The sequence below is a fragment of the Condylura cristata genome, unplaced genomic scaffold (assembly GCF_000260355.1).
Source record: "Condylura cristata isolate star-nosed mole 26May11 unplaced genomic scaffold, ConCri1.0 scaffold00003, whole genome shotgun sequence".
Lineage (NCBI taxonomy): Eukaryota > Metazoa > Chordata > Mammalia > Eulipotyphla > Talpidae > Condylura > Condylura cristata.
In genome coordinates, this window is record NW_004567104.1 from 19,344,172 (window position 1) to 19,355,923 (window position 11,752).

At 36.9% G+C, this 11,752-nt stretch overlaps 1 protein-coding gene across 2 annotated transcripts in view; it reads right to left on the reverse strand.

The window, feature by feature from the left end:
• MCCC1 (methylcrotonoyl-CoA carboxylase 1 (alpha)) overlaps positions 1-11,752 on the reverse strand; it is a 59,976-nt gene that overhangs the window by 20,409 nt on the left and 27,815 nt on the right. For both annotated transcript variants that reach the window (XM_004675017.2, XM_012734369.1), the window contains exons 8-12: positions 11,584-11,695; positions 9,485-9,566; positions 6,774-6,901; positions 3,831-4,014; positions 810-919 (exon numbers count right to left, since the gene is read on the reverse strand). In XM_004675017.2, coding sequence (XP_004675074.1) covers positions 810-919; positions 3,831-4,014; positions 6,774-6,901; positions 9,485-9,566; positions 11,584-11,695 — 616 coding nt within the window. The remainder of the gene's footprint in view (positions 1-809; positions 920-3,830; positions 4,015-6,773; positions 6,902-9,484; positions 9,567-11,583; positions 11,696-11,752) is intronic.

Here is an 11,752-nt window from a genome sequence, read left to right on the forward strand (position 1 = left end):
CAGAACTTACAGTCTAGGGACAGATAACAAACAATACCTAGAAAGAAGTATCTAATATAAATCAAATGCTAGGAAGAAGATAAAGGCTCAAGGGCTAGAGAACAGCAAAGGGTCCCACTTTAAAAGCAGCAGCTTGGGAAGGACTCTGAAGCAATGAACAGGCACTGAAGATGGTTAGGAGGGAGTGGGACTTCAGGTGGATGAAGAACATTCTGGGAGGGAGCATGGGAAGATGTGGCTCCATGCTGGGTGTATCTAAGCAATGGCAAGGAGACCAGTATGGTTAGAACCACAGAGATCAGAAGCTCAATCAAGTAATACACAACAACAATTTGAATATCAGAAGTTAATAAAAACTCATTTATGAGCCTAAATCAGTGTGGCATGGAACTTATTGCACAAGGGAACTAATGTGCTACCAAAAAAGCAAAAACTACCAAAAGGATGAAACTAAACACATGTATTTTTCTTCGGAGAAAAAAATGCCAGTGTAGTCCAAGCTTGTGTAGCAGGCCTTGTAAGCAGAAAGAACAGAAATTTCATATGGGATTTTACTGAAGCATTTAACACTGACAATAATAGTTTTAGTCCTACAATCTTTCTTTTCTATCTAAAAATCAAAAGTCCTCAGAATCTACTTTGTCTGATGGAAAATTTTCCCATGTTAAATAATGTTCTTTGTGACAGACCAATGGGCAATTGGTGGAGACAAGTTGATAAAGACAAAAAATGCCCAAGAGTAGCGGATATGCTTGGCTATGGAGATAAAGAGAGCATCAGGGTCACTGAGGTGACCCCAAATCACTCACGTGGTACTGCCGGAGGCTGTATCTCAGTTTTGTCAAGGCTGCCTGGCGGTCTGCAGCCCATACAACCAGCTTGGCAATCATGGGGTCATAGTGCACTGAAACTTCATCTCCTAAAATTGAAAAATCACAGCAACCAAAGTCAAAATTTAAGCAGAATAGATTATGGCAAGCAAAACATCCTCCTGGGGTTTTATATTTCACACAAATTCTCACAAAGCATTACACAAAAGATATCATACCACCATTTTATTCGTGAGAACTGAAGCTCATGGGGATTGACAAACAAACAAACAAACAAACAAAGGTCCGAGGAGGATGAGGTGATCCAAGAGTACCAGGATTTCATATGGGAGTTGTTCTTCCTACCCCACATTCTTCTGAATTCCATTCTCATTTTGGAAGTCATTGCAAACTTCCTCTGCTTGTTCATCATATTTCTGCCCTAAGATTTCCTCTCCTATTACCAGTCTTATCAGTAAGTAAAGGTAATCATTCCTCTATCCTGTACAGTTGATGAAAGGATTGACAGTAAAGTGTCAAATACTATACATGGCAGTCAACAAACAAATGACAGCTGGCATTAATACCATAGTCTCAGTGAACTAGGCATATCTCATGGTTAGGAATGATTCAAGTAAAAAGGGTTGTAGTATATTATAAAGAATATGATTCTGGGAGCTTTTTGCTATTTTGGTAGACTACTGGACCTCTTCGAATCTCAGGGTTTTCTATTAAAATCAAGGCATCTGATACTTGTGTTCATCCATTCACCTATACATTATCCCCAACCTTTTTACCCCCCAACTCAGTAACAAAATATGATACACATTCTAGTATTGGGCTTGGGTAAGGTGCTGCAAATATAACTTGGAAGACAGAGTCACTCTCTTAATAATCTTACAATCTGATGGAGAAACTAGATAAGGAGGAAAAGTCTACCATAAGATAATATAACAAGTACAATACTTGAGGAATGCACAGGACTCAGGAAACCCAAATGAGGAGGGTTGGGGGAAGTTTCATGGACTAGATTATCCTTCCTAGTATCAAGACGTGAATCTGGGAGCCCTTGGGATTGTCTCTATTTTCCTTTGAGTAATTTTTTGTTACACTGAAAGTTTTGCTTGCCCTACAGAGTATTCTTTTCTATTACAAATACCCTCTTTTCTCTCTAAGATCTCCTGCTATTTATTACACCAAAAGTTCACTGTCTACTGAATCTTGTTATGATTTAGCAAGAACTCTCAAAATGCCAGCATTAACAGTATTTCCCTTTAAAACTGTCTCCTTATATAGGAGCCCAACATAACCTCTTATTTCTGAGAACTGCTATATTCCCATCACTCACTACCTGTATAATTTCTCTGGCAACTAAAGTTAAATGGCAGCAGATAGGTAGTATAGAGCTTTGAATTTGGAGCCAGACTGCCTTGATCTAAATCTTGGTTTCAAGGATAACCTTGGCCAAGTCACTTAACTTCTCTGGGCCCTATCTTCCTCATCAAAAATTGGGGTGGTAAAACCTGTTAGAATGGCCATTATGGAAAGATAAACAAGAGTTGACAAGAATGCAGAGAAATGGGAACCTTTATATACTGCCGGTGGGAATGCAAATTGGTATAACTACTGTGGAAAATAGTTTGGAGTTTCCTTAAAAAATTAAAAATAAAAGGGAGAATGATATAAAATATATATACAAAATAAAATTTAAAAAATAGGAATAGAAATACCATATGACTTAACTCTTCCACCTCTGGCTATTTATCTAAGAACATGAAAACGCTAATTTGAAAATATACTTGTACCCCTGTTTTCATTACACAATCATTTACAATAACTGAGATATGTGAATAATCTAAGTGTCTTGGAATAGATGAAGGGAGAGAAAAGACACATTATACATACAGAGTGGAATGCTACTTTACTATTTAAAGAAAAGATGAATCCTTGCCATTTGTGACAACATGGATGAAACTTGAAGACAGTAAGCTAAATGAAATAATTCAGATTGAGAAAGACAAATAACATATGATTTCACACATAGAATATAAAGAAGCAAAGCAAATGAAAAAATAAGCAAGTACATAAATACAAAGAACAGACAGGTTGTTACCAGAAGGGAAGGGAGTTACAGACTGGGTATAATAGGCAAAAGGAGTAAGTTCTATGATGGTGGTTAGAAATAAGACTTTTGATGAGAGTCATGATGAAATACATACATAATATGTACACCTGGAACTTACATAATGGTAGTTCTCAGGGTTAAAGGAGTCCATCTAAATACAACACAACTAGAAAAGTGCCTGTATATAGTAAGTGGGGTTATGTGTTATGACTACTGTTATTAATCATATGTTAAACTGTGATAGCTCTTCTACAGTTTTGGTGGTTTTTTGTTTGGTTTTTTAAACTTTTGCTTTCTTTTTCTTTTTTAAAGATTTATTTATTTATATAAGAACTGGGGTACAGTCCAGAGATGCAGAGGTGAGGGGAGCAGTGAGACAAGAGAGATCTGTTGTGCCATGTGGGTCACCTCCCTGGTCGGGGACTGAATTCATGCTGCAGTGGCTGCCAATAGCTTCATAGTGCTGCACTTTAACCCCCTGCACCACAAGGGAGGGCCCAACTTTTGTTTATTTTATTATAGGTTATTCTGTACTACGTTTATGTCTAATTCTCTATTTTGACTTTTAAGTTCCTTGTAGGCAAAATGTCTGGGTATAGCAGATATCAGTCAGTTTAAATCATTTTCAACCAGGCAAAATAAAAATATAAAACAATACACATGAAATGTTTTCTTTAGGTTTGACCAGTACCACTGCATTCAATCAAGAGCATATTGTTTAAAATTAAAGCTATTTAAAAAAAAAAAAAGTCCAGAAAAGTGACCGAGAAATCAATTAAAGCCTTTATGTTAAAACAAACTTGACATTACCACAGACACAGGAAAGACTCTGCCTTAAAATAAGAATACACTCAAAATTCAAAAGGACTGGGACTTTTTGTTCTCCTTCACTGTACCTTGCCGTACTCCAGTTTCAATCCTCGTGGAAAGGTCTGCTGGAGGAGTAGAGAGATGCACTAATGGTCCAGCCCCTGGCATGAAGTTATTGTCAGGATCTTCTGCATATATTCGAGCTTCGAAGGCATGGCCCTGCAAAGTTATTTCATCCTGGCTCAGAGGAATCCTCTCTCCGGCTGCAATCTGGTAAAAGAATATATACTTCTTATGAAAATCCACTATAGAACAGCCACGAGACTTAGGTCTTGCCTTTTTTTACATAAAATATACATTTGGACTTTATAATAAAGCCAAACAAAAGCTATCATTTTATTTATCCATTTGGGCATTGAGCAAGAGCAAATACAGATTTAAAAGCAGGTGCAGCTTGAAATGATGTATTCATTATAATGCATTTTTGGAGTTTTTAGATAGAGAGGGCAGGCAAGCTGATAACTAAATTATAAATATATAAATCAGTGTTTTTTGGAATATAACGGAAACTAAAATTTCTTATTGCAGTTTTAATTGAAAACAATTGGCTCCCAATTATCAAATCAACCTTTGTTTTTTAATAGAAATTTATTAGTGTTTCGGACCACATTCACAGATTCAGGTAATCTTCATTACTAAGTGAGTGAAGAGAGGGGAAGATGATTTTTCAATTTCACTATGTCTATGTGTACTGCATAATACCAGACTACAAAAAAGTGATCACTGCTGTTTATCATTGTTACTATTATTATTATTATTATTATTATTTTGGCTAGTAAGTACCAATACAACACACCTCTCTCTTCAACTAGCATAATTTGGAAAAGGCTACTGAAGGACATGCGGCCACTCTCTCTCTCTCTTTACACTCCCCTTACGTATTCCTCCAAGATGGAAAATTGACAACCTGAGAAAGCAAAAAGTACAAGGAAAAATAACACTACGTATAAACAGGCTAGCATAAAACAAACTAAAGTTTTGTCACTTTAAATAAATGAGGAACTACAGCAGTTAAGAATGAAAGGACAAAGGACTGAATCGAATGCCTTTATGGCATGGTGTTTCAAATGTCAGACTCTGTACCCACATTGCCTGGGTTCAAATTTTCTGTCTCTGTATTTACTCTGTATAAGTCCTGAACAAGTTTGTAACCCTAAATGCTTCCAAGAAGGGTGTCTGATATGTAGGAAGCACTATATTAGTACTAGCTATTATCACTTTATTTTTTCTTTTATTAAAATACTCTTTAATGCTTTAATAAAGAATTCCATATGTTATATGTTCTAAGAACCCTTGCATATATTCTTTGTGATCTTATATCTAACTAGATAGCCCTTTTCAACTTGGCTTATCTTTCCTATCTATTTCCCCTGAAGTTGGCTAAGACTTGAAGTGACTTGCCCCAACTATGCCTCTGGGTGTGTAGTCCTCGCCATCTGACTTCTGTCAGGCTTAGACAGTGACTCATGGGAACCCCTGAACTTTGGATTCTTTCAGCACTTCTCCCTGGACACTACTCATCATCTACATCTGCAGCCAGGATTATAAATCTGTTATATCCTCATTTTAGGAAAACTTTGACTGTAGAGGCGAGTGCTGAAACTTGAACTCTTGAGTCACCAAATGTTAAGTTCTTTCCTTTACCCCTGTTTCAAGGCCAGAGTCCAAAGTGCCTTGAACTCTATTAACCAAGCCAGAAATGTCCCTAAACTCAGAATTCCCTCCAGGGGATAAAGGCCCACTTCTCTTTCTAAAGAGCCATCAAAGTTCTTACAATTTCTTGAATTGCAGAAATAAATGTCTGCCTGTTCTCTTAGTATCCAAAGCTTTCTCTTAATCCATAGGAATCCTTAATCTTTCAAGATTTCAGGACTGGATTTTTTTGGGTTACTGCTTCAGGAAAAAAAAAAACAAATACAAAAAACTGTCTTTTCCTTGAATTCTGGAAACCTTAAGCAATCTTTCCAGAAGTTTCTAAATCTACTACAGTTTTCTGACACTACCACTAGTTTGATATACCTGTCTTCATTAGCACCCAAGGAGATAGAGGTGCAGAAGAATTTTTTTACTCAGTGAAAACCACGAATCATCCCCAAGGAATAAGCAAGAGAAACATACTACTTCTACAGGAGTTCTGAAAAAACAGTTATCAAAATACTCAAAGCTTTAGTATCACAACAGAGGTAATCAACAAAGATTCAAGAATCCTATAAAGATCAAGAATATTCATACTAGTTAAACTTTTTTTTTTCATATTAAAAAAGCAAAGAAGGCTAAGGTAAAAATCCACTGTTTCAATAAAGGGGACAAAAGCAGACTAAGTTTTATTATTAATATTTGAAGAAATATTCTGTCTAAAACTAGTTCAGGTCAGTGTTTCTCAAACTATAATAAAGGAGTAGTTATGGATTTATATTTTTATAAAAGACAGTAGATATATCATTACAACGTCAGAAAGCTCAGAACTTTTTCCAACAATTACTTTGAATGGCTATTCTATCTTCCTATGGGCCAGCAACAGTTTGTAAGTCCACTTTGCACTTGAACCCCTCTATCAGTCAAGCCCATTTCCTTGGTTATTCATTCCCAGTCCTCAGGGCATTTTATATTGGCTAGCATATGTCCTGCCTCTAAAATCAACAATAGCCTAGCCAAAGTGCTGTGTCCTCAACCAGGTCACAAGGTTTTTGGTCTGGGATGATATGGTCACAGTGAAACCTCATTGTGGCTCACATGGTCAATTGGCCACCCCTGTCTAAGGAGAAACATCAGTAAGTGACAAGAATCCAAGCTCAAAGAGTGATAATACCATCACAGCATAAAATGCAGGGTGACTTTAATCTCTCATTTTCCTGGACTCATCACAACCACCTAGAATTCAACTGTGTCCAAAATAATGTCTTCTTTCAGGAGGCAAGAAAGGAACATATTCTCAAGAATAGATCATTAACAAAAAAATATATTCCCACCCTAAGCTGCCACTCCACCAAGTCAGTTCCTGTGATCATCTCAGTAATAGGATGTTCCACTTGCAGTCTCGTATTCATCTCCATGAAGTAAAAATTGTGCTGTGAGTCCATAATAAACTCCACAGTTCCTAAAAGGTAAAATAAAGTGGTCATATTTCAATGGTATATAGCCAGCAGCAAATAAAAATCTTCGATGTATCGGTTATCTCTGCTGCCTTTATTCAATAATAAGTACTTTGCATTTAATGAAGACATCTCCCATTTTGCAGCACCAAATGATTCTTAGTAAAAGTAAGGAGTCACATGAAACAGATGCAAAAAAAGTATAACTGGGATTTTAAATAAATGGCAAGCCCAAGTTATGAAACCATTCTTAGCTGTCGTGGCAGTTGAGACCATTGCTGGACCCTCTGTTACTGCTTCAGTGCACCAATATTCCTAGGAATCTCATACTTCAACTTCCCATCTCACTCTAGCCTGTGGTGAAAAGTACTACACTCCTACATACATGTTCTCTCTCTCTTTCTGAAGGTTTTGGGAAGCTTACTGTAAAAACACTTTTATGGTGACCCATTGAATGATTGCATAGAAACTAAAGCTTATGTGAACGCCTTATTTCCTTATTCTATTAGACTCTATAAAATTCTCTATTTAAGCATAGCTTCAGCTTGAAGGACTTACTGCTACCCTATTACCAAAGTCAGACAAATGCATTAGCTTATAAACATTATAGAAGAAAAGAACACTACAGACCAATACAAGGATTAAAAAAAAAATCTTTAACAAAATATTTACAAATCTAATCCAACAATGTATAAAAAGAATTACAGGGGCCTCCCTGGTGGTACAAGGGGTTAAAACACTGCACAATGAAGCTATCCATAGCCACTGCAGCATGAGTTCAATCCCTGGCCAGGGAGGTTTCCCACTTGGCACAGCAGGCTTCTCTTGTTTCATCCACAGCTCTCCCCAGCAGTGTATTTCAGTCATTCCACCTGGTCTGCTTTGCACTCTGTCTCAAGTCCCCCTGCCCTCTAGCCTGTACCCTAGATCTTTATTTACACATAAATAAATAAATCTTAAAAAAAAAAAATACACCATGGTAAAGTGGGATTTATCCCAAGTAGACAGCCTGGTCCAATATTTGAGGAACAATTAATGCAATCCATTCTACCAACAGGTTAAAGATGATAGAAGAGCCACAACAAGAAAAAGCATTTGAAGATTATAATTAAAAGTTTAACAACTGAATAGACATGAATTTCCTCAACTTGACAGGAAAAAAGCCCTATGGTAAACATACTAACTGTGATAACTAGAAACTGCCTCAAGAAGATCAGAAACAAATAAGGAAGTTTGCTCTTACTACTCCTTTCCCACATTGTACTGGAAGTCCTAATAAATGCAGTAAGATATGAATATACATATAAGTAGAAGAAATGAAACTGTGGTCATAAATGACTTTCTCATCTATGTAGAATACCTGAAAGAATTGACCAAAACCACTCCCTACAATTAAGAGATTATATCAAGGTCTCAGAGTATGAGGTTAATATATAAGTCAATCATTTTCCTATACACCAGTGATGAACAAGTGAAACTTGAAATTAAAAACACAATGCCAGGGGCCCTCCCTGGTGGCAAAATGGGTTAGGGCACAGCATTATGAAGCTAGCCGAAGCTGCTTCAGCATGAGTTCGATCCCCACCAGGGAGATGCCTCTCCTGTCTCACCCACTACTCCCCTCAGCAGTGTATGTCATCAGTCTGCCTGTTCTGCTTCCCACTCTGTCTCTGGTGAATCCTCTCACTACCCTTGCACCTGGGGCCTCTACCCCAGTTATGTATGCATAAATAAATAAATCTTAAAAACAAAACAAAACAACAAAAACCATGATGCCATTTACATTAACACTCCAAAGTGAAGTAGATACCAATCCATATATGGAAACTACAAAATCCTGATGAAGGAAGTAAAAGAATTAAATAAATGGGAAGATATTAAGAATTAAAATCATGGATAGGGAGATTCAGTAAAGTTTATGTTGAGAAACAAAATGACCCAGACTAGCCAGCTCAATTTTGAAGAATAGCAAAGCAAAGACTGACACTATGTGACTTGAAGGTCTTGAAAGATGAATAGGAGAGGGAAGGGAGAAGAGCAGGGCACAAAGGATGTTTAGGATGGTCAAAGTACTCTGTATGATGTTACAACCTATGGCACTAGAATGAACACCACCAAAGTTGGAGCCCAGCTGTGAACTGTGCTTTCTGTGTGATAATTACATATTAGTGTAGGTTTGTCAACTGTAACAAATATACCCTCTGGCGGGGATGCTGGTAGCGGAGGAGGCTGTGTGGGTGAGGGAGGGGGTATGTGGAAACTGTTTCTGCTCTATTTTTCTGTGATCTAAAATTGTTCTAGAAAATGAAAGTATATTAATTTATAACAAAAACATTTCAATGAATTTAAAATAGGGTAGAAAATATCAAAACAGCATTACACATAATTAGGATTTAGTGAAATATAGTTTTCCAGTGTATATACGCACAAACATTAATGCATCAACTTCAAAGTAAAATATATTTCTTAAATTGAATTTGATCAAAGAAGTCTGAAAGTCAATGATTCAAAAGCTATGTTCTTTTGCCTTCTGAAACATAAGTAAATAATTATTTCCTTTCCTCCACTAGAAGCAAATTTTAACATACCTGCCCCAACATAGTTTACTGCTTTGGCAGCTTTAACTGCAGCTTCACCGAGCTTTTTTCTTACTTCAGGTTTAATGCCAGGCTAGAAAAAATAATTAAAATAAACTCTCATTAATACCTTGCTCCATTAGAAACTTTCCATTAAGATCTAACATTTCTATGTATCAAATATTGCATAAAGAAATAATTAGAGAAAAAAATCCTACTATCATACACTTCAAGATATATACCACAGTTTGTGACTGACTCAGAGTTTGATGTCTCTAACATTTCAGATAAAACTCAGTACAGTGACATTTCTCTATCCCACCTACATATCAACTTTCAAGGGTACACATACACTTGAAATTATATATATTAATATGAAAATTTTAAAAGTTTATTTCAAGTTGATTTCTGGATCATGTGTCTAAGAGTTATTTTAGAATAATGGTAAGCCTTGAGATTGCAAGAAAACAAGAAAGCTTAGGGAAGACTTCTGACATTTTAAAATAGTGCTCTACAGATATATTCATATAAGCAAGCAAGAGAAAAAGATGCCTACATCATTACAGGCTCCAAAGAAACATGAATCTTAAAATCTATAGTCCAAGGGTTATCTAGGTCTTGACCCAGATAACATCTTAAATCAATCAATAGTTAAGATCCAAGGCATGTAAATAATAATATTAAGGGGACAAACATTAACAAATAGTAAATCTCTCTTCACAACAGAACCTATAAAATAGGAAAGTGACTACTTATTTTGGAATTACCTCAAACTGCAATTAAAAAAAAAAAGACTCTTGACACAAGCTATGCAACTTCTGTCAACCAGCAAATTCTGGATGGAAGGGAAAAGCTCTGAAAAATCAGAATTTCCATTGCTAACTTAGGTTATATCTCCCTTTTTTGTATGACAAAAATGTCAAAAATATTCTGAGCAACCATCAGTTTGCAACTGGATTGCCTTAACTTCATAAATTGGGTACCTGGCCAGGGCAAAGTACAAGCCTCTGTCAGGAGACAAAAAGTAAACTCCAGGAGAGATAAGACCCCCCCCCCCCCCCCCATCAAGACTCCAGGGAAGCTTCCTCCAGGTTTTTGTTTTTTTTTTTTAAAACAAAAAGCAAATCTCAGATAAAAACCCCAGGGCTCTAACATTATTGACACAGGTTTTGCTTAATGTGACTTCCTCTTAATTTACCTTTTTCTTAAATAATCACTAACTACTCTCTGCTAGTCTTAATTAACCTTTTCCTAAAACAAACACTAGCTACTCTCTGCTAGCCTTAAGTTAGCCATCAGCTTTTCTTTAGACAATCACTGATGACTCTGCTAACACAATTTATTCCTTCCCTAGGACCCCTAACAGCTCATCCTTTCCCAGGCCCTGATCCTTTGAAGTCATAGTTAAACATCCATCGTATACATGAAAGTTGTCACAAAGATGTATAGTCTAGTATGCCATAAAGTGTCAGGAAGAGGATGCATTGATCCCCTCTTCCTTTAGAACTTTTATGCTGATTTCTTATTAATTTACCTGGTGCATTATTGTAACTAACTACTTGCTAAACAGCATAAATAAAGACCTGCTAAAAAGATGGGCATGAAGACTTGCACCCAACTCTGACTCCCATGTCTTCCTTGTGCCCGCTCCTCTTTCCCCTATTTTGGAATCCACTTGCTGCAGCTCCCACCTAAAAAGGCCCTGCCTTCTGACAGCCTGTGATTGGGGCCCTGACAGAATCTTCTTCATAAAAATACATTCAATTACTCAAAGCACTCCATGTTTTGAACATTCTGTTAATTACAATTTAAAAGCTACATGGAAATACTGTAAGCCTAATACTTGGCTAAGAGGAGACTCCCTCCATACCAGGCAGAAGGGACATGGCTCTGTTGTGTCCTCTGGATGGGAGCCTAAGAACACCCCCCCCCAACACACACACATCCCAAACCCCCGACACTGCAGTGGGTGTTAACATTATTTTACATTGGGAAATGGCTGTCCACTAGGACTTTAGGGGGAGACATTTCACAGATTTCTGATGGGAAAATCAGAGTGACTGAGGTTTATATTATAGAGAAACCCACAAACTTGTTTATCATCTCCTTACCCCTGGGGCTTCCTCAATGATTTTCTGATGTCGCCTCTGTACACTACAGTCTCTTTCAAATAAGTACACAGCATTGCCATGGTGGTCACCAAATACCTGAACTTCTACATGCCTGTTTAAAAGCAAATGCACATGTTAATATACTTCATTAAGAGTGACAAATAATACA